The sequence below is a fragment of the Trichomycterus rosablanca genome, chromosome 2 (assembly GCF_030014385.1).
Source record: "Trichomycterus rosablanca isolate fTriRos1 chromosome 2, fTriRos1.hap1, whole genome shotgun sequence".
In the NCBI taxonomy this organism is placed as follows: Eukaryota; Metazoa; Chordata; class Actinopteri; order Siluriformes; family Trichomycteridae; genus Trichomycterus; species Trichomycterus rosablanca.
Window position 1 is genome coordinate 56,841,650 of NC_085989.1, and position 24,313 is coordinate 56,865,962.

Sequence of the window (24,313 nt, forward strand, 5' to 3'; positions counted from 1 at the left end):
ATTTTATTAGTTAAATAATTAGTTATTTATTTTATTAGTTAAATAAAAGTGTATAAATAAAACTGTTAAGGGGAGGCAGTAAGCCTGGCAAGGTTTTTTAGGAACCACAAAGTGAACACCCCACCACAGACTCAGAGATAAATTAAATGAGTTTATTAAGGACAACAAGAAATCAAAATTCTCAGGGCAGGAGGGACCTCAGAAGCAGCAGCAAGGGACCCAGAAAACAGAAATGAAGCCAGGGGAGCAGCATGGGACCCCAGGAGGCAGGACAGAGGCCGGGGGAAGCTGTGGGAGACCCAGGAGACAGGAGGGAGGCCGGGGAGCAGAGGGTAACACTGGAGACAGTAGAGATGGAAGGTGGCGAGGAGCAGGGGATCCAAGAGGAGAACGCAATAGGAGAGTCCAGTAACAAAAGAAGCAGGGGGTCCAAGGGAATACAAAGATCAGATAAATTCAATATCAGAGTTCAATATCAAAGTGAGCTGATGAGAAACAATGTTGGAGTCAGTGGACAACCTGGTGACGAGTGGAAGAAAACCAGAGGCTTTGGAAGGCTGAGTAATGAGGTGGAGATTGGGAACAGGTGTGCATAATAATTAATAGGGATGATCTATTGGCTGAGCTGAGCTGGGAAAAAACAGTACAGTTCACTTTAGAGTCACTAGATGCCACCAAAACTTCTCTAAGTGGAGCACAAAGAATAAACAGCACAGATAGAACTCCTGACAGTATCGCCCTCAAAGGGCGTCTCTTGGCGGTCTACATGGCTTGTCAGGGTTGTCTTGGTGAAACTTCTGGATGAGGTGGGGATCCAAAATGGCTGAGCGGGGAACCCAGGAGCGTTCCTCGGGACCATAGCCCTCCCAGTCAACAAGATATTGGAGGCCCCAGCCCCGGCGTCTGAAATCAAGTAAAACTAAAAACTAACTAAAAACCTCATGGAGGTCATGGTACTTGCACATTGGAGAGGTCTATTGTGTCGTTGGATGGAGGAGTGTTCGGTCAAAGGCCAGAAGGGTGGACTGGAGGCTGCAAACAATGAGAGTTGGAGAAGTCAATATAATGTTGTGTAAAGATTTAGGAAATCTGGACATGAAAAGAGAGATGAAAAGCCAACATCTGTCAAGGTCTGGAGGTGCATCAGTGCTATGGCATAGGTGATTTGCGTTGTGTGAAAGTATTGTTGAGTGAAAGTGCTTGTCTGGCCTGCCTGCAGACCAGATCGATCTCTTATTGAGAATGTCCTCATGGAAAGGAGAAACGGACACGGCAACCACAGACTGTTAAGCAGCTTAAGTCAAGCAGTAATGGAGAACATGCAGTCAGGTTAACTGGAGCTACTAAAAACATAAACATTTATTACAAAGCACTATTTTAATTACTCATTTATTTTGGTATATATTTTGTTTAATTTATTTAAATAGCATAATTATAACCTGAGGAGCTGACTGGATGAATCCTTTCTAATCAACATAGTTGTTGGGATTGGATTTATTGTTTTACAACTGTATTGACTTTAATAATAGCCAATGTGGCTAATGTTAGTATATTCTAAAATGCAATCTTAGTGATTAAACAAAGAGATTTGTGTTTATTTGACTTCAACTTTATAACATATTAATACCAATATCTAAATATTTTTTGTTTCTGTAATAAATTTAAAGGTATTGCGTCAGTGAAACCAAAATGGCCAAGAAGAAACAAAGACAAAATTATAAAAAGTATTCAGCATGTTAGGTTAATAATACCTCTAAATATCAAATTTTTATATTCCTGATAAACTGTCATTTCTTACAGTCTCTATTTACTTTACTTGTTTATTTAGCTTGTTTAAATGACTACTTAAGCAGAATAACTTTGGATGAAAATGTAGCATGACTATATTGTCTGTAGAATAAACAAAATATCAGTTAATATGCCAATTAATGCCAATTCACTCATGGAAACCTGTTAAAATGCCTGTGCTGTAGTTTATTAGGCAAATGTAACATTAATTATCATATTTCTTTGCGATTTTACCACTTTTATTCTGTTACTTCAGTGGCCGAAGGAGTCTCTACATTACCAGTGTTGAACTTGGTGCTGTGTGGAAGTGATGAACTAAAATCTTCAATATCAGATCTTATTCTGAAGCAGACAGAACTGATATCAGATCCCAGATCAGAGTGTTTAATGAGGAAGGGTGTGGTGAGTGGATACCAGGTCACACTGGTAGAGACCCCGACTCTATATGACACTCAGCTCTCAGAAGAGGAAGTGATGCGAGAGACTCTTCAGTGTGTATCTCTTTGTAATCCTGGAGTTCATGCTTTCATCATCATCATACCTGTTGGTCCACTTCAGGATGAAGATAAAGCAGAAATCAAGATGATCCAGAGGATCTTCAGCTCCAGAATGAATGACCACACCATCGTCCTCTTCAGCAACAGTAACAGTGATGAAACTGCAGCAATAAACTTTATTAAACAAAGTTCAGAAACAGAAGAACTTCTCAGCATGTGCAGTGGTAGATACATCATGTTACAGAAAACAGAGAGTGAAAGACTCCAGCAGGTACCAGATCTGTTGGATCAAGTAAAGAAGATGGCGACTACCAATGAGTTTTATTCTCTTCTGATGTACGTTAAAGCACAAAGAGATGAAGCTAAACAAGAACTGGGGAAAAAACTGGCTGAACAGGAGAAGAGAATCAAGCAGCTAGAGAAACATCTACAACAAATATGTGAGTGGCTTGATATTTACTAGTAGGGCGGCAGAGTTTTTACAGCTGTATCTAGTAGGTTCATTTTATGTCCAATTGAAATGAGACACTGAGATCATATTTTGCAATGGCAGTGAGATTTAACCTTCCCTCTCTCAGACTTGGCCATTTTTGTTTGTTAGGCCCACAGGCAGGTTATTAAAATAGTTAAATATTACATATTTAAATAAGTTAAATATTTTAGTGCAAAGTACATTGGATAGGACATTGTTATTGTTATTTAAAAATAATCCACAATTTAAAAATATTAATAATTATGTATTATTAATTATTGTTTTAAATGTTATTCATGTAAAGATAAAATTCATACCAAAGTTAAAGTTAAAAATTAAATGAATGCAATTTTAATTTAAGAAATTTTATTTTCAGGTGCTGAGGGTGAATCACCTGATCCTGGGAGTCTAAGAATTGTTCTTATTGGAAAAACAGGAAATGGGAAAAGTGCATCAGGAAACACCATCCTTGGAAGAAAAGCATTTCAGTGTAGTGCCAGCATGAAATCTGTGACAAAAATTTGTCAAAAGGTAGTTGGAGAAGTTGAGGGCAAATCCATTGCTGTTGTTGATACTCCAGGACTTTTTGACACCACATTGTCGAATAAAGAGGCAATTGAAGAAATAGTGAAATGTATCTCACTCTTTGCTCCTGGACCTCACGCCTTTATCATTGTGTTAAGTGTAGGAAGAAGCGCACAGGAAGAAATGGAGACTCTGAGTCTGATCAAGAAAATGTTTGGTTCTGATGCTGCAAAGTTCACCATAGTGCTGTTTACACGTGGAGATGATCTGGAAGATCAGACTTCTATCAAAGAATATATCAAAAACAGCGATTATAAAAGCATGGATAAACTAATCAGTGACTGTGGTGGAAGAGTTCATGTGTTCAATAATAAAGAAAAGAACGATCGTACACAAGTCTATGATCTTATCAGAATGATAGAAGAAATGATAAAGTCTGACAGAAACAATTACTTTACAAACGAGATGTTTGAGGTGGCAGAAAATTCCATCCAACAGAAACAACAAGAAATACTGAAAGAGAAGGAGGAACAGATGCAGGCTGAAAAAGAAGCTCTGAAATACAAATATGAAGAAGAGCTGGAGAAAATAAGGAAGAGTATGGAGACAGAGAAAGAAAAGCTGGAACAGGAGAGATGTGAAAGAGAAAAAGTGTTTAAGGAAAGAGAAGAAGCTCTGAGACAAGAGTTTATGAAAAAAGAAGAAGAAGAAAAGGAAAAACGGAGGCTGGAGGATCAGAAAAGATCAGAAGAAAATGAACGTCAAAAGGCAGAGAGTGATCGCATGTTGGAGGAGATGAGGAAGGAAATGGAAAACCAAAATACTACATTTCTCAAGCAGCAAGCTGTAAAAGACGAGGAGGACCAGAGGAGAACAGGAAGAGAAAAAATCGAGAGGGAACGTTTTGAACATGAACAAAAACAAGCAATGGAGAAACTAAAAATCAGACAGCAAGAAGAGATTAAAAAGAGAGACGAGGAAGAACAAAAGAGAAGAAAAGAACAAGAAGAAGAACAGGAAACCTGGAAGAGGAAAATGAGGGAGGCAGAAAATGATGAAAAGGAGATAAAAGATGATATTCACAGAAAACAGAGAGAACAAGAAATGGAATTGAAAGAGAAGATGAAAGCAAGAGAAGAAGAACACAAGAGAACAAAAGAGAAACATGATAAAGAAGTAAAAGAACAGGAAGAAAAACAAGAACAAATAAGAAGAAACTTTGAGAAGGAAAGAGAAGATGAAAGACGTAAAAGAGAAGAGGAAAGAGAACAGTGGAAAGAAGCAGAAAGAAGAGAAAGAGAGCAGAGAGAGCGAGAGTATGAGGAATACATAATAAAAATGAAGAAAGAGTTTGAAGAAAGAAAAAGAATTAGAAAAGAAGAGTGGGAGAGAAAAAACAGTGAGTACTATAAAAGAGAAGATGTCAGGCAGAGAATAAAGAGACTAAAAGAGGAAATTGAGAGAGAAAGACAGGAAGAGATCAAGAGAAGAGAGAAAGAAGACAGAGACAGAAGAGAGAAAGAAGAACGAGAGCGTGAGGAAATGAAAAAGAACTACGAGAAGAAAGAGCTGGACATGAAGAGCAAATATGAAGATGAGGCTAGAAGACAAGCTGAGCAATTTAATGATGTTAAAGCTCAGTTGGAAAAACACATAGAGGAGCTGATTACTAAACACCAGAAGGATTCCGAACTTCTCACTGATCTGTACCGCGGTTTACAGAAGGAATATGCTGAGCTTAAACAGAGCAAGGAGGAGACGGAGCGTGAATTACGTAAGGAAATAGATAAACTTAAAAAAAACACATGTACTATTCTCTAAAAACTACTGCTTCTGTTTATTATTGTATTGATATTTCAACAATCCAAGCTGGGTTAGTCAGAAATTGTATCTTTTGTAAATAAATTATATAGTAAAAAGTATGTGGACACCTGAGCAAGATTACCTAATTTAACCTCCCATTACAAAACCATGATTATTATTTTAACTTTTATTCATACAATAAAAAATTTATGCCCGCCCACAGAAATCCCTGTAGCCTATCAGGAGAGGCAGTCTATAATTATCTACAGGGAGAACACACTTATTGATCAGTATGGGCCAGCAGCAATGTCCTATAAATACATAAGGAGCCCCTTACAGTTGCCAAAAACAATTAATGATTTCTACGAAGGCCCTGCTTGATAAAACCGCATGTTTTTGTAACGAAATCACATGAAGTCATAAAAACTCAACAACCTGTCATCAATAAACAATGTTGGTTGCTGCATTCACAAATGCAGGTAAAGACTCTGCTATGCACAGGTTATATGGATCACCACAAGCTGGGCTAAAGCTTACTGTCACAGCCTGGTGAGTGCCTTGCATAAGAGGCACATTCTTTTAGACATTTGTAGGGTGGGAACAAGAAAATACTACATGCTGAATTTTGCTTCACAGGACCTTGTCTGTCGACTTTAAATGATTTTTAAAAGAGTGTCGTTACGACTTTGGTCTGCAGCCTCCACCAGCCCAGAAGAGTACTGCACTGTGACCCAGAATAAAGTAAAGTGTAGGTCAAAAGTACTAATGGAACAGTGGTTCTCTACACCAAGATTTTGTGGTCACTTGGTTGGATAAGCCAGAGAATTAGTGTTACATAGAGGCAGACTAAAGGCTACAGACACTGTGGTCACATCATGAGGTGATGAGTTTATTATTATATTTGATGGACGGGCAAAACTGAAAGAATTCAGTCTGGAAAGCAGCACTGGTCGTCCTCCATTGTTCAACTGATAGAAGATTTTTTTTAATATAAAAATATTTGCAGCATTGAACCAATTTAAAGATTTCTGTTATGCTTTCTGTATAGAGAAGTTATAGTTATTTAGCAGCGTTTTTATATAGTTATAGTTACAGGTGGATAGTTACTATTGTCACATCCTTTATTATTATTAATATTACTGTTATTATTATAATGTACACCTAACTAATCCCATTTTTCACAGGTGTTCAGTAGGGTTTTAAGTTTAGTTTTTTTAAGTGTAATTTTCAACTTATTAGGCCAAAGAATCTTTTCCCTCATTTCACCAGAGTCCTAGTAGTCCTTTACATGTTGTTTGGCTGTCATATGCCCATTACTCAACTGGTGCTTTCTGTTCTGCCACTCTGCTAAAAATCATTCTGGCCTGATTTACTGTGTGCAAGCTGAGATAATTGGCCTTCCTACAGGTTCTTCCATCTCTGCACACGACTTTTGGAGCTTTATTATTGAAACCATTGGATTCTATTTTATCTCTATGACCAAGGCTGTTCTTGGTTGGATGCCCAATTTGGTGAAATATAAGAAGGTTTGCCAAGCTTTTTTCCATTTCAAAATTGCTGAGGCCAGTGTGTTCCTGGAAACACTTAAAGCCTTCAGTGTTGTTTCTCATTACTTTTCTCATCTGCGCAAAAACATCACATAAAACAGTAAACAAAACTTGAACTGTCTGGCATTGATTCACTTAAAACATAAATTAAGCAAACATGGCAAATTAGAAGCACCTCTTGATGTCCTTTCAAGCCCCACATGCACCTGTCAATGTTTTTATAATTATTAGCAATATTACTGCTATCTGATGGTGGGGCCACACACTACACTCAAAACAGACATGAATCTGTGGCTTGATGACATTTCTTAGCACAACTTATCTAGCCAATGCTCATACCAGAGTAATAGAAAATATGTCTCTCAGCCTGTATTTTTTTGGATTTGTAACAAAGACGTATAGAAAAGAGATATTTAAACTTTATTTTAAACAAAGAACATTGTAGGGACATGGTTATGATATAAAATATTGAATTATTTTTGCAAAGTTAAAATTCACACCAGAAAATTGAATACATTTCATTTTAATTTAATACATTTTATTTTCAGGTGCTGAGGGTGAATCACCTGATCCTGGGAGTCTAAGAATTGTTCTTATCGGAAAAAAAGGAAATGGGAAAAGTGCAACAGGAAACACCATCCTTGGAAGAAAAGAATTTCAGTGTAGTGTCAGCATGACCTCTGTGACAAAAATTTGCCATAAGGGATTTGGAGAAGTTGAGGGCAAATCCATTGCTGTTGTTGATACTCCAGGACTTTTTGACACCACATTGTCGAATATAGAAACAACTGAAGAAATAGTGAAATGTATCTCACTCTCTGCTCCTGGACCTCACGCCTTTATCATTGTGTTAAGTGTAGGAAGAATCACACAGGAAGAGCTGGAGACCCTTAATTTGATCAAGAAAATGTTTGGTACTGATGCTGCAAAGTACACCATAGTGCTGTTTACATACGGAGATGATCTGGAAGATCAGACTTTTGAAGAATATATCAAAAACAGCAATCACAAAAGCATAGATAAACTAATCAGGGACTGTGGTGGAAGAGTTCACATGTTCAATAATAAAGAAAAGAACGATCGTACACAAGTCTGTGATCTTATCAGAATGATAGAAGGAATGATAAAGTCTGACAGAAACAATTACTTTACAAACGAGATGTTTGAGGCGGCAGAAAATTCCATCCAGCAGAAACAACAAGAAATACTGAAAGAGAAGGAGGAACAGATGCAGGCTGAAAAAGATGTTCTGAGATACAAATATGAAGAAGAACTGGAGAAGATAAGGAAGAGTATGGAGACAGAGAAAGAAAAGTTGGAACAGGAGAGACATGAAAGAGAAAAAGTGTTTAAGGAAAGGGAAAAAGCTCTGAGGCGAGAGTTTGAGAAAAAAGAAGAAGAAGAAAAGGAGAAACGGAGGCTAGAGGATCAGAGAACATCAGAAGAGGATGAACGACAAAAGGCAGAGAATGATCGCATGTTGGAGGAGATGAGGAAGGAAATGGAAAACCAAAATACAACATTTCTCAAGCAGCAAGCTGAAAAAGACGAGGAGGACCAGAGGAGAACAGGAAGAGAAAAAATCGAGAGGGAACGTTTTGAACGTGAACAAAAACAAGCAATGGAGAAACTACAAATCAGACAACAAGAAGAGATTAAAAAGAGAGACGAGGAGGAACAAAAGAGAAGAAAAGAACAAGAAGAAGAACAGGAAAACTGGAGGAGGAAAATAAAGGAGGCAGAAAATGATAAAAAAGAGATAAAAGACGATATTAAGAGAAAACTGAGAGAACATGAGATTAAATGGAAAAAGAGGATGAGAGAAAGAGAAGAAGAACACAAGAGAACAAAAGAGAAACATGATAAAGAAGTAAAAGAACAGGAAGAAAAACAAGAACAAATAAAAAGAAACTTTGAGAAGGAAAGAGAAGATGAAATACATAAAAGAGAAGAGGAAAGAGAACAGTGGAAAGAAGCAGAAAGAAGAGGAAGAGAGCAGAGAGAGCGAGAGTATGAGGAATACAAACTAAAAATGAAGAAAGAGTATGAAGAACGAGAAACAATTAAAAAAGAAAAGTGGGAGAGAAGAACCAGTGAGGACAATGAGAGAAGAGAAGAAGTCAGACAGAGGATAAAGAGACTAAAAGATGAAATTGAGAGAGAAAGACAAGAAGAGATCAAGAGAAGAGAGAAAGAAGACAGAGACAGAAGAGAGAAAGAAGAACGAGAGCGTGAGGAAATGAAAAAGAACTACGAGAAGAAAGAGCTGGACATGAAGAGCAAATATGAAGATGAGGCTAGAAGACAAGCTGAGCAATTTAATGATGCTGAAGCTCAGTTAAAAAACGCATAGAGGAGCTGATTACCAAGTACCAGAAGGATTCCGAACTTCTTGATGAGCTGCACCGCGGTACACAGAAAAAATATGATGAACTTAAAAAGAGCAAGGAGGAAACAGAGCGTGAATTACATAAGGAGAAAGATGAGCTTAAAAAAAAGCACATGTACTATCCTCTAAAAACAACTGCTTCTGTATGGGTATTATTGTCTTGATATTTAGATTTCAACAACACAATGTGGGTTAGTCAGAAAACATAGCTTTTGTAAATAAATTACAGTGGTGCTTGAAAGTTTGTGAACCCTTTAGAATTGTCTATATTTCTGCATAAATGTGACCTAAAACATCATCAGATTTTCACACAAGTCCTAAAAGTAGATAAAGAGAACCCAGTTAAACAAATGAGACAAAAATATTGTACTTGGTCATTTATTTATTGAGGAAAATGATCCAATATTACATATTTGTGAGTGGCAAAAGTATGTGAACCTTTGCTTTCAGTATCTGGTGTGACCCCCCTTTGCAGCAATAACTGCAACTAAACGTTTCCGGTAACTGTTGATCAGTCCTGCACACCGGCTTGGAGGAATTTTAGTCCATTCCTCCGTACAGAACAGCTTCAACTCTGGGATGTTGGTGGGTTTCCTCACATTAACTGCTCACTTCAGGTCCTTCCACAACATTTCGATTGGATTAAGGTCAGGACTTTGACTTGGCCATTCCAAAACATGAACTTTATTCTTCTTTAACCATTCTTTGTAGAACAACTTGTGTGCTTAGGGTCGTTGTCTTGCTGCATGACCCACCTTCTCTTGAGAGTCAGTTCGTGGACAGATGTCCTGACATTTTCCTTTAGAATTCTCTGATATAATTCAGCATTCAATCATCAATGATGGCAAGCCGTCCTGGCCCAGATGCAGCAAAACAGGCCCAAACCATGATACTACCACCACCATGTTTCACAGATGGGATAAGGTTCTTATGCTGGAATGCAGTGTTTTCCTTTCTCCAAACATAACGCTTTCCATTTAAACCAAAAAGTTCTATTTTGGTCTCATCCGTCCACAAAACATTCTTCCAATAGCCTTCTGGCTCGTCCACGTGATCTGTAGCAAACTGCAGACGAGCAGCAATGTTCTTTTTGGAGAGCAGTGGCTTTCTCCTTGCAACCCTACCATACACACCATTGTTGTTCAGTGTTCTCCTGATGGTGAACTCATGAACATTAACATTAGCCAATGTGAGAGAGGCCATCAGTTGCTTAGAAGTTACCCTGGGGTCCTTTGTGACCTTGCCGACTACAACCCCTGGCAAAAATTATGGAATCACCAGTCTCTGAGGATGTTCCTTCAGTTGTTTAATTTTGTAGAAAAAAAGCAGATCACAGACATGACAAAAAACTAAAGGCATTTCAAATGGCAACTTTCTGGCTTTAAGAAACACTAAAAGAAATCAAGAAAAATAATTGTGGTAGCCAGTAACAGTTAGATTTTTAGAACAAGCACAGGGAATAAATTATGGAATCACTCAATTCTGAGGAAAAAATTATGGAATCATGACAAACAAAATAACACTCCAACACATCACTAGTACTTTGTTGCACCACCTCTGGCTTTTATAACTGCTTGCAGTCTCTGAGGCATTGACTTAATGAGTGACAAACAGTACTCTTCATCAATCTGGCTCCAGCTTTCTCTGATTGCTGTTGCCAGATCAGCTTTGCAGGTTGGAGCCCTGTCATGGACCATTTTCTTTAACTTCCACCACAGATTTTCAATTGGATTGAGATCCGGACTGTTTGCAGGCCATGACATTGACCATATGTGTCTTTCTTCAAGGAATGTTTTCACAGATTTTGCTCTATGGCAAGATGCATTATTATCTTGAAAAATGATTTCATCATCCCCAAACATCCTTTCGATAGATGGGATAAGAAAAGTGTCCAAAATGTCAATGTAAACCTGTGCATTTATTGAAGATGTAATGACAGCCATCTCCCCAGTGCCTTTACCTGACATGCAGCCCCATATCATCAATGACTGTGGAAATTTGCATGTTTTCTTCAGACAGTCGTCTGCATAAATCTCATTGGAACGGCACCAAACAAAAGTTCCAGCATCATCACCTTGCCCAATGCAGATTCGAGATTCATCACTGAATATGACTTTCATCCAGTCATCCACAGTCCACGATTGCCTTTCCTTAGCCCATTGTAACCTTTTTTTTTTCTGTTTAGGTGTTAGTGATGGCTTTCTTTTAGCTTTTCTGTATGTAAATCCCATTTCCTTTAGGCGGTTTCTTACAGTTCGGTCACAGACGTTGACTCCAGTTTCCTGCCATTTGTTCCTCATTTGTTTTGTTGTACATTTTCTGTTTTCAAGGCATATTGCTTTAAGTTTTCTGTCTTGACGCTTTGATGTCTTCCTTGGTCTACCAGTATGCTTCCCTTTTACAACCTTCCCATTTTGTTTGTACTTGGTCCAGGTTTTAGACACAGCTGACTGAACAACCAACATCTTGTGCAACACTGCGTGATGATTTACCCTCTTTTATTAAGGAGTTTGATAATCCTATCCTTTGTTTCAATTGACATCTCTGGTGTTGGAGCCATGATTCATGTCAGTCCACTTGTTGCAACAGCTCTCCAAGGTGTGATCACTCCTTTTTACCTGCATACTAACGAGCAGCTTTAATCTGATGCAGGTGTTAGTGTTTGTAATGAAAATTTGCAGGGTGATTCCATAATTTTTTCCTCAGAATTGAGTGATTCCATAATTTATTCCCTGTGCTTGTTCTAAAAATCTAACTGTTACTGGCTACCACAATTATTTTTCTTGATTTCTTTTAGTGTTTCTTAAAGCCAGAAAGTTGCCATTTGAAATGCCTTTAGTTTTTTGTCATATCTGTGATCTGCTTTTTTTCTACAAAATTAAACAACTGAAGGAACATCCTCAGAGACTGGTGATTCCATAATTTTTGCCAGGGGTTGTATTACACGCCTTGCTCTTGGAGTGATCTTTGTTGGTCGACCAGTCCTGGGGAGGGTAACAATGGTCTTGAATTTCCTCCATTTGTACACAATCTGTCTGACTGTGGATTGGTGGAGTCCAAACTCTTTAGAGATGGTTTTGTAACCTTTTCCAGCCTGATGAGCATCAACGACTCTTTTTCTGAGGTCCTCGGAAATCTTTTTTGTTCGTGCCATGATACACTTCCACAAACATGTGTTGTGAAGAGCAGACTTTGATAGATCCCTGTTCTTTAAATAAAACAGGGTGCCCACTCACACCTGATTGTCATCCCATTAATTGAAAACACCTGACTCTAATTTCACCTTCAAATTAACTTCTAATCCTAGAGGTTCACATACTTTTGCCACTCACAAATATGTAATATTGGATCATTTTCCTCAATAAATAAATGACCAAGTATAATAATTTGTTCTCATTTTATTTAACTGGGTTCTCTTTATCTACTTTTAGGACTTGTGTGAAAATCTGATGATGTTTTAGGTCATACTTATGCAGAAATATAGACAATTCTAAAGGGTTCACAAACTTTCAAGCACCACTGTATATAGTCAAAAGTATATGGACACCTGACCAGATTTCTTTAACCTCCCATTACAAAACCATGATTTTACAAACCTTATTTTAACCTTTATTCATACAATAACAAAATGTATGCCCGCCCACAGAAATCCTAGTAGCCTATCAGGAAAGGCAGTCTATAAAAATCTACAGAGAGGACACACTAATTGATCAGTATGGGTCAGCAGCAATGGCTTATGAATACATATGTATTCCATGCTGGCTGAAAGATTGCAACAACATTTTAGTCAAAGCCAAAAACAACTAATGAACTGCTGAAACCTTGATCCCTCGGATGGCACTGCTTGAAAAAATAACATGAGCTTATGAAAACTCATTAACCAGTCATCAATAAACAACGTTGATTGCCCTACGTCCAGAAACACCACAGGGTGGGCTAAAGCTTACTGTCACAAGTTGGTGAGTGCTGGCAAAAGAGGTGCCAGGTGTGACCCAGCACCCGCAGTGTTAGAGAATCCAATGACTGAAGGCTTAACCAATGCAAAACAGTACTGTGGCTGAAATGCCAAAAGAAAAAAAGAAAATAAACATAATAATACGACTTAAGAAATATACATTAACCAAACCAAAGCTGCAGCCCAACCCAGGACTGGACAGGTGACCACATAACTAGAGCAGAAGCACTGCTCTTCATGTGTTTGCCACAAAACATGGTGGAAAGATGGTACAGACTGGAGATAAACAAAAAGTTGCAAGGCAGTTGTTCCAGTTGTTTGTTTGTTCATTAGGATTTTAACGTCATGTTTTTACACTTTGGTTACATTCATGACAGGAACGGTAGTTACTCTTTACACAAGGTTTATCAGTTCACAAGTTTATATCAAACACAGTCTTGGACAATTTAGTATCTTCAATTCACCTCACTTGCACGTTTTTGGACTGTGTGAGGAAACCGGAGCACCCGGAGTAAACCCACGCAGACACAGGGAGAACATGCAAACTCCACACAGAAAGTATCCGAACCGCCCCACCTGGGGTTCGAACCCAGGACCTTCTTGCTGTGAGGCGACAGTGCTACCCAGTTGTTCCAACAACCCAGACACTCCCCAGTACGATCCAACAGGGGAACCCAGCAAACCAGCAGCAGGAAAAACAGCAAAAAGCTGCAACACCAGCAGTGGAAAAAAGACTCAAGCACAAGATGGGTTCACATGACAGCTACATGCAGAAATGCCAGCACAACACAGGAAAGCCTTCATAACCCACTGACTTACCGAAAACCAAATCAAAAGAATGCAGGAACTTGCCAATGAGAGACGGCAGGCAGTTCATCAAGTCCAGCCTTCAGCCCATCATATCAGTCCAATGAACAAACAAAACCAACTGACAGACACAAGGGGAGCTGAAAATCAAGGCCAAGAGTCCCAAATAAAGAGCTCCAGGGTTGAGCAAGTAACACTTGATTGAGTACACAGAATGCTTATAAAGTGTAGTTCAAAGAGAACGTTTTGTTAATCTGCGACTTCACTCTGTGCCAGCCAGCAAGGGGACGGCACGCATAACAAATCTAATTGTGAAAGGGTATATTTTTAACTTATGGTGTGTTTCTACAGGTATTACAGTAGCTTCTAACAGTTTGGTTGATCAGTTTAGGCTTATTTTTGGCAGTAATTGTGTCAATGTTTAATTTTATTAAAATAATGAATAGATTACAATGAAGTTATGTGAAGCTGTAGGTCTATTTTTTTCCTGAAACAGATGCAGGTGAAGGTGTTTGCACATGCGTATGTAAACGCAGGCCAGAAGGCGCCTTCTTTTAGACGATTGTCAGAATTTTGCTTCACTGGACCTTGTGTGTTGACTTTAAATGATTCTCAAAATAGTGTCGTTACGACTTTGGTACGCAGCCTCCACCAGCCCAGATAGGTACTGCGTTGTGATCCAGAAGTACTAATAGAACAGTGGTTCTCTACACCCACATTTTGTGGTCACTTGGATAAGAATAGCCAGAGAATTAATATTACTTAGAAGTAGGCTTAAGGCTACCTACACTGCAGTCACAGTCATAAGGTGATGAGATTATTATTATATTTGAAGGAAGGGCAAAACAGACAGAATTTAGTCTGGAAAGCAGTATTGGTTGTCCTTTATTGTTCTATTTTTTGTATTAAAATATTTTGCAGCATTTAAAGATTTCTGTATAGAGAAGTTATAGTTATTTAACAGAATCCTTATATAGTTATAGTTACAATTGTATAGTTTACACATCTTTTATTATTATAATTCTTATTATTATTACTGTTAGATATCTATCTATCTATCTATCTATCTATCTATCTATCTATCTATCTATCTATCTATATGGTGTTTATGGTGATAGTCACTGTAAATGATGATATTTTAAATATAAAAACAGGAGTACATGTGATTTGTAAGTTGTTTCATAAAGAATTGTCTATGCATTTATGTCTACTTTTACTTCAACATGAAAAATAAATGTAATCTATACATTACATTGTTCAAGCAAAGTGAATTTATTTGTATAGCACTACAATAGACCCCGTCTCAATGCAACTTTATAGATTCCAGGACCTCAATTCCTGCTGAGCAAAGCCAAGGGCGACAGTGACAAGGAGAAACTCCCTACATATTCCTGAGAGGAACCAGACTCAACAGGAACCTCCATCCTCTTAGTGTAGCCTCATTCATGTTAAATAGAATTTGATTAAATAGTAGATGTACATATGTATAAATAAAATTGTTTCTAACAAACGTTACAGCAAGTGAGAAGCATAAAGAATTAAATTAGAGTTTGTTAGAGTTTTAGTTCTGTGTGTAGTAGAATCAAGTCTGTTGGTAAGTTCTGGACATTGTGACCTCCAAAAGCCAGTTCTAGCTGGTTTAGACCAGTTCCTGTTTTTAGCTAAGAAATCTCAGTTGATGATGGAACCTAAAACTGTCTTGCAAGGTCACTGATGGGAGTATAAAGGGTGATTATTTTCTTCCCTTCTTATCACACTCAGAGTGAGACTGTGTGATCCTTCTCTGCAGACAAGATAAAAATCTATTTTCTAATCTTAATGCAGTCACTGAGCTAATTCAGTGAGGGTTTTAACCACAGTGTTTTGAACAAATGACCTTCCTTGATTGTTATTTTCTCAACTTGTCCATTCTCTTGATCCATGATATCAAAAGACTGGGGATTCTATACAATCTATGAAGCTTAGGAGCCCCTGAACTTAACTGATGAGCTTTTTTGTTTGTAGAAAATTACGTGGTGACTGAGAACCAAAATATTCTGAATGTTCCAAACAGGTAAACATGAAGTTAAAGAAGGGAAGATTATTAAAAAGTTCACTGTTGCAGCAACGAATGACATTTACCCGCGTTACTGTAACTGAGTAGTTTTTTTGTGTATTTGTACTTTTTAAAGTAGATTTTACAACCTGTAATTTTACTTTTACTTAAGTATGTTTTGTATTAAGAATTGTAATTCGCTACATTTTAAATAACATCAGTTACTGAGTAAAAAAAAACTATAAAAAAACTCGACATCAAACTTGCGCAAACATGTAGAGGTACGATAAATAATACTTGTACCGTTGCAGTCATAGTTAAAATTGGTAGTATTTGTAGTTTAGTTGCTCAAATTAGCCATAAAACATCGATGCCTGCCATTACTAAGACATTGTTAATGTTAGTTGGCACTATTGACCTGAACCAAATTAGTTAGCATTAAGTCCAACAAGCTATAAAATAATGCTAACGTTAAACAGCGATTTATTGAGGATAAACAGAAATAATACTATTCTGAATTGATAAGAGCAGTTTCAGTCTGTTAGGTGTGTAGAGAGGTTAAATCCACACATTAAGTGCTAATATGCAGCATGGCTGGTGAGCTGTGTGTCGTCTGCTGTATCACTGATCGATCAACTTCTGTTAAAAAATGATGTCCTTCTGTTTACTGTAAGTACATTTTAAATAAGTTACTTTTAACTTTTTACTTGGGTAGATTTTTAGACTAGTAATTTTACTTGTACTTAAGTAAAAAATCATCAAAGTACTAGTACTTTTACTTGAGTACAATATTTTAGTATTCTTTCCACCTCTACTCAAATCTTATTCCACTCAAATTGTCTTCTACACCAACATTAAATAAATAAATAAAAATAGTGTTAATAGAGGACGAGCTGAATGGATGATGTTTAATGTAATTCTATAAGAGGACAGTAGGTATGGAGGTAAATATGTAGCAAAAGTTTTGCACCTGTGAAAATGAAATCTGTAAAATTTGTACCTGTAAAAAAAAAATCTGTAACTGTGAAAAAGATTTGTACCTGTAAAAAATACATTTGTAACTGTAAAAAAAAATCTGTAAAATTATCATCTGTAAAAATAAAATCTGTAACTGTAAAAAAGATTTGTACCTGTAAAAAATAAATTTGTAACTGTAAAAAAAATCTGTAAAATTATCATCTGTAAAAATAAAATCTGTAACTGTAAAAAAGATTTGTACCTGTAAAAAATATATTTGTAACTGTAAAAAAAATCTGTAAAATTATCATCTGTAAAAATAAAATCTGTAACTGTAAAAAAGATTTGTACCTGTAAAAAATAAATTAGTACTTTTATTTTTGATGTGAGAATAAAAACATTGCAGCACAGTTTCAAATCTGCCCGCCACGAGTTTTGCAACAAATATCTCAGTCAGCTGCTGCAGAACTGATCTGTACCTGTGGCTGCAGGGGCTTAGTGGCGCAGGGGGCGGGACTACTGGGGAGATAGACGTAATTACCGACCAATCAAAAGAGCTTGTTTTTAGAGCAGCAAGAAGCGTGTCGATCACAAAGTTTCAGTGTAGTTGGATCAGAACATCATAACTCACATTATAACTTCCTTATTAGTGTTGCTGTGGGTTTTATGTTGGATTTTGCCTGCGTGTTGTCTGCTAGTTAATGTGTTAATGCGTTTAACCCTGCTAGTTTTATAGTGGACATATTGGACACTCGGCCTGACATTCGAGTTTCTTTCATCTCGTTCTCGGCTAATAAACATTCAAAAGCGAATAAACCTGCACGAACTGACTCTGCAGTAAACAAAGCACAAACTACAATCTAATATGTTTTTAAAAGTCTTTCTGTTTATTTTTATTTAATGCTATTTCGTGATTGTGAGCTTCATCTGCCTTGAAAAGCCAAGGGAGCCTCTCAAAAGTGCATAAAGCCAGATTATAGTTCTGTATTACCTAGTGACATGTACCATTCACCACAACTGTATTAAGTTGATTGCCCTACGTCCAGAAACACCACAGGGTGGGCTAAAGCTTACTGTCACAAGTTGGTGAGTGCTGGCAAAAGAGGTGCCAGGTGTGACCCAGCACCCGCAGTGTTAGAGAATCCAATGACTGAAGGCTTAACCAATGCAAAACAGTACTGTGGCTGAAATGCCAAAAGAAAAAAAGAAAATAAACATAATAATACGACTTAAGAAATATACATTAACCAAACCAAAGCTGCAGCCCAACCCAGGACTGGACAGGTGACCACATAACTAGAGCAGAAGCACTGCTCTTCATGTGTTTGCCACAAAACATGGTGGAAAGATGGTACAGACTGGAGATAAACAAAAAGTTGCAAGGCAGTTGTTCCAGTTGTTTGTTTGTTCATTAGGATTTTAACGTCATGTTTTTACACTTTGGTTACATTCATGACAGGAACGGTAGTTACTCTTTACACAAGGTTTATCAGTTCACAAGTTTATATCAAACACAGTCTTGGACAATTTAGTATCTTCAATTCACCTCACTTGCACGTTTTTGGACTGTGTGAGGAAACCGGAGCACCCGGAGTAAACCCACGCAGACACAGGGAGAACATGCAAACTCCACACAGAAAGTATCCGAACCGCCCCACCTGGGGTTCGAACCCAGGACCTTCTTGCTGTGAGGCGACAGTGCTACCCAGTTGTTCCAACAACCCAGACACTCCCCAGTACGATCCAACAGGGGAACCCAGCAAACCAGCAGCAGGAAAAACAGCAAAAAGCTGCAACACCAGCAGTGGAAAAAAGACTCAAGCACAAGATGGGTTCACATGACAGCTACATGCAGAAATGCCAGCACAACACAGGAAAGCCTTCATAACCCACTGACTTACCGAAAACCAAATCAAAAGAATGCAGGAACTTGCCAATGAGAGACGGCAGGCAGTTCATCAAGTCCAGCCTTCAGCCCATCATATCAGTCCAATGAACAAACAAAACCAACTGACAGACACAAGGGGAGCTGAAAATCAAGGCCAAGAGTCCCAAATAAAGAGCTCCAGGGTTGAGCAAGTAACACTTGATTGAGTACACAGAATGCTTATAAAGTGTAGTTCAAAGAGAACGTTTTGTTAATCTGCGACTTCACTCTGTGCCAGCCAGCAAGGGGACGGCACGCATAACAAATCTAATTGTGAAAGGGTATATTTTTAACTTATGGTGTGTTTCTACAGGTATTACAGTAGCTTCTAACAGTTTGGTTGATCAGTTTAGGCTTATTTTTGGCAGTAATTGTGTCAATGTTTAATTTTATTAAAATAATGAATAGATTACAATGAAGTTATGTGAAGCTGTAGGTCTATTTTTTTCCTGAAACAGATGCAGGTGAAGGTGTTTGCACATGCGTATGTAAACGCAGGCCAGAAGGCGCCTTCTTTTAGACGATTGTCAGAATTTTGCTTCACTGGACCTTGTGTGTTGACTTTAAATGATTCTCAAAATAGTGTCGTTACGACTTTGGTACGCAGCCTCCACCAGCCCAGATAGGTACTGCGTTGTGATCCAGAAGTACTAATAGAACAGTGGTTCTCTACACCCACATTTTGTGGTCACTTGGATAAGAATAGCCAGAGAATTAATATTACTTAGAAGTAGGCTTAAGGCTACCTACACTGCAGTCACAGTCATAAGGTGATGAGATTATTATTATATTTGAAGGAAGGGCAAAACAGACAGAATTTAGTCTGGAAAGCAGTATTGGTTGTCCTTTATTGTTCTATTTTTTGTATTAAAATATTTTGCAGCATTTAAAGATTTCTGTATAGAGAAGTTATAGTTATTTAACAGAATCCTTATATAGTTATAGTTACAATTGTATAGTTTACACATCTTTTATTATTATAATTCTTATTATTATTACTGTTAGATATCTATCTATCTATCTATCTATCTATCTATCTATCTATCTATCTATCTATCTATATGGTGTTTATGGTGATAGTCACTGTAAATGATGATATTTTAAATATAAAAACAGGAGTACATGTGATTTGTAAGTTGTTTCATAAAGAATTGTCTATGCATTTATGTCTACTTTTACTTCAACATGAAAAATAAATGTAATCTATACATTACATTGTTCAAGCAAAGTGAATTTATTTGTATAGCACTACAATAGACCCCGTCTCAATGCAACTTTATAGATTCCAGGACCTCAATTCCTGCTGAGCAAAGCCAAGGGCGACAGTGACAAGGAGAAACTCCCTACATATTCCTGAGAGGAACCAGACTCAACAGGAACCTCCATCCTCTTAGTGTAGCCTCATTCATGTTAAATAGAATTTGATTAAATAGTAGATGTACATATGTATAAATAAAATTGTTTCTAACAAACGTTACAGCAAGTGAGAAGCATAAAGAATTAAATTAGAGTTTGTTAGAGTTTTAGTTCTGTGTGTAGTAGAATCAAGTCTGTTGGTAAGTTCTGGACATTGTGACCTCCAAAAGCCAGTTCTAGCTGGTTTAGACCAGTTCCTGTTTTTAGCTAAGAAATCTCAGTTGATGATGGAACCTAAAACTGTCTTGCAAGGTCACTGATGGGAGTATAAAGGGTGATTATTTTCTTCCCTTCTTATCACACTCAGAGTGAGACTGTGTGATCCTTCTCTGCAGACAAGATAAAAATCTATTTTCTAATCTTAATGCAGTCACTGAGCTAATTCAGTGAGGGTTTTAACCACAGTGTTTTGAACAAATGACCTTCCTTGATTGTTATTTTCTCAACTTGTCCATTCTCTTGATCCATGATATCAAAAGACTGGGGATTCTATACAATCTATGAAGCTTAGGAGCCCCTGAACTTAACTGATGAGCTTTTTTGTTTGTAGAAAATTACGTGGTGACTGAGAACCAAAATATTCTGAATGTTCCAAACAGGTAAACATGAAGTTAAAGAAGGGAAGATTATTAAAAAGTTCACTGTTGCAGCAACGAATGACATTTACCCGCGTTACTGTAACTGAGTAGTTTTTTTGTGTATTTGTACTTTTTAAAGTAGATTTTACAACCTGTAATTTTACTTTTACTTAAGTATGTTTTGTATTAAGAATTGTAATTCGCTACATTTTAAATAACATCAGTTACTGAGTAAAAAAAAACTATAAAAAAACTCGACATCAAACTTGCGCAAACATGTAGAGGTACGATAAATAATACTTGTACCGTTGCAGTCATAGTTAAAATTGGTAGTATTTGTAGTTTAGTTGCTCAAATTAGCCATAAAACATCGATGCCTGCCATTACTAAGACATTGTTAATGTTAGTTGGCACTATTGACCTGAACCAAATTAGTTAGCATTAAGTCCAACAAGCTATAAAATAATGCTAACGTTAAACAGCGATTTATTGAGGATAAACAGAAATAATACTATTCTGAATTGATAAGAGCAGTTTCAGTCTGTTAGGTGTGTAGAGAGGTTAAATCCACACATTAAGTGCTAATATGCAGCATGGCTGGTGAGCTGTGTGTCGTCTGCTGTATCACTGATCGATCAACTTCTGTTAAAAAATGATGTCCTTCTGTTTACTGTAAGTACATTTTAAATAAGTTACTTTTAACTTTTTACTTGGGTAGATTTTTAGACTAGTAATTTTACTTGTACTTAAGTAAAAAATCATCAAAGTACTAGTACTTTTACTTGAGTACAATATTTTAGTATTCTTTCCACCTCTACTCAAATCTTATTCCACTCAAATTGTCTTCTACACCAACATTAAATAAATAAATAAAAATAGTGTTAATAGAGGACGAGCTGAATGGATGATGTTTAATGTAATTCTATAAGAGGACAGTAGGTATGGAGGTAAATATGTAGCAAAAGTTTTGCACCTGTGAAAATGAAATCTGTAAAATTTGTACCTGTAAAAAAAAAATCTGTAACTGTGAAAAAGATTTGTACCTGTAAAAAATACATTTGTAACTGTAAAAAAAAATCTGTAAAATTATCATCTGTAAAAATAAAATCTGTAACTGTAAAAAAGATTTGTACCTGTAAAAAATAAATTTGTAACTGTAAAAAAAATCTGTAAAATTATCATCTGTAAAAATAAAATCTGTAACTGTAAAAAAGATTTGTACCTGTAAAAAATATATTTGTAACTGTAAAAAAAATCTGTAAAATTATCATCTGTAAAAATAAAATCTGTAACTGTAAAAAAGATTTGTACCTGTAAAAAATAAATTAGTACTTTTATTTTTGATGTGAGAATAAAAACATTGCAGCACAGTTTCAAATCTGCCCGCCACGAGTTTTGCAACAAATATCTCAGTCAGCTGCTGCAGAACTGATCTGTACCTGTGGCTGCAGGGGCTTAGTGGCGCAGGGGGCGGGACTACTGGGGAGATAGACGTAATTACCGACCAATCAAAAGAGCTTGTTTTTAGAGCAGCAAGAAGCGTGTCGATCACAAAGTTTCAGTGTAGTTGGATCAGAACATCATAACTCACATTATAACTTCCTTATTAGTGTTGCTGTGGGTTTTATGTTGGATTTTGCCTGCGTGTTGTCTGCTAGTTAATGTGTTAATGCGTTTAACCCTGCTAGTTTTATAGTGGACATATTGGACACTCGGCCTGACATTCGAGTTTCTTTCATCTCGTTCTCGGCTAATAAACATTCAAAAGCGAATAAACCTGCACGAACTGACTCTGCAGTAAACAAAGCACAAACTACAATCTAATATGTTTTTAAAAGTCTTTCTGTTTATTTTTATTTAATGCTATTTCGTGATTGTGAGCTTCATCTGCCTTGAAAAGCCAAGGGAGCCTCTCAAAAGTGCATAAAGCCAGATTATAGTTCTGTATTACCTAGTGACATGTACCATTCACCACAACTGTATTAAGTCCTACAGTACCGGTACAGTCAAATACATATCGTGTAAAAGAAATCTAAACGTACATTTTAATGTAAGGCAGTAAGGCAGATGAAGCTCACAGTCACGAAATAGCGTTAAATAAAAATAAACAGAAAGACTTTTAAAAATATATTAGATTGTAGTTTGTGCTTTGTTTACTGCAGAGTCAGTTCGTGCAGGTTTATTCGCTTTTTTTCGCAGCTGACTGAGATATTTGATGCAAAACTCGGGTCGGGCAGATTTGAAACTGTGCTGCAATGTTTTTATTCTCACATAGAAAATAAAAGTACAAATTTATTTTTTACAGGTACAAATCTTTTTTACAGTTACAGATTTATTTTTTACAGGTACAAATCTTTTTTACAGTTACAGATTTATTCTTTACAGGTACAAATCTTTTTTACAGTTACAGATTTATTTTTTACAGGTACAAATCTTTTTTACAGTTACAGATTTATTTTTTACAGGTACAAATCTTTTTTACAGTTACAGATTTATTTTTTACAGGTACAAATCTTTTTTACAGTTACAGATTTATTTTTACAGATGATAATTTTTACAGATTTTTTTTTACAGTTACAAATTTATTTTTTACAGTTACAGATTTATTTTTTACAGGTACAAATCTTTTTTACAGTTACAGATTTATTTTTTACAGGTACAAATCTTTTTTACAGTTACAGATTTATTTTTACAGATGATAATTTTTACAGATTTTTTTTACAGTTACAAATTTATTTTTTTACAGTTACAGATTTATTTTTTACAGGTACAAATCTTTTTTACAGTTACAGATTTATTTTTTACAGGTACAAATCTTTTTTACAGTTACAGATTTATTTTTACAGATGATAATTTTACAGATTTTTTTCACAGTTACAGATTTTTTTTTTACAGGTACAAATTTTACAGATTTCGTTTTCACAGGTGCAAAACTTTTGCTACATATTTACCTCCATAGTAGGTAGCGCTGTTGTATTGTGAAGGTTCCAACTTGATTAAAGTTTAGTTCAGATAAACTCTTTTTTTATTTGGACTAGAACGAAATGGCGTTGAATAACGGTAAGATCCAAATGACCTTCATTAATAATGAAATGTGTTCATCCGCGTTCTGTCTGTTAAATGTGTTTATTTATAAGATAGAACTAAACTGTGTGTAAATGTGTAACGAGTCTCTAAACCTGAAATAGAAACAGGATCATATAACACAGGGTTTTACACAGCTACTGTCATTTTACACCATTTCTCCATGTAAACAACACATGAGTCAGTAAAACAGTAAAAATCATTCTATTTATTTTATTTCTTCTTAATATTTATGTTTATAACCTCCACTGTAAAATATTGCTTACACTCTAATGCTGGGTTATTGGGTTATTTAGCAACCCGGCTCTGGGTAAATATAGGACTGAACACACCCTGGGTTATTTTAACTCAGCTTGTTGGGTTGTTTAATCCAATGCTGATATATAAATAATGATACTAATACTGCTACTGTTACTACTACTACTGATCAGAATAATAATAATAATAATAACAGGTTTTTTTTTTTATAATTTAGAATACATGTTTATTTATAGTAACTACTTTATGCCAGTCACTTTGGGGTTACGGTTTAT

General features: G+C 36.4%; 1 protein-coding gene across 1 annotated transcript; it reads left to right on the plus strand.

The window, feature by feature from the left end:
- Positions 1–251: 251 nt before the first annotated feature.
- On the plus strand, positions 252–9,203 carry LOC134302670 (trichohyalin-like). The gene is made up of 5 exons (XM_062987849.1): positions 252–586; positions 1,220–1,329; positions 2,045–2,725; positions 3,134–5,056; positions 7,181–9,203. The coding sequence occupies exons 1-5, from the start codon at positions 252–254 to the stop codon at positions 8,983–8,985; spliced, it is 4,854 nt and encodes a 1,617-aa protein (XP_062843919.1). The 3' UTR covers positions 8,986–9,203.
- Positions 9,204–24,313: the final 15,110 nt, after the last annotated feature.

What these genes read in the sequence shown, in the direction of transcription:
- LOC134302670 (XM_062987849.1), top strand. Translation starts at nt 252, where the DNA reads ATGGGACCCCAGGAGGCAGGACAGAGGCCGGGGGAAGCTGTGGGAGAC. An exon ending in AATGGAGAACATGCAGTCAG is followed by an intron (nt 1,330 to 2,044) that starts GTTAACTGGAGC and finishes CTGTTACTTCAG; the next exon opens with TGGCCGAAGGAGTCTCTACA. An exon ending in GAAACATCTACAACAAATAT is followed by an intron (nt 2,726 to 3,133) that starts GTGAGTGGCTTG and finishes TTTTATTTTCAG; the next exon opens with GTGCTGAGGGTGAATCACCT.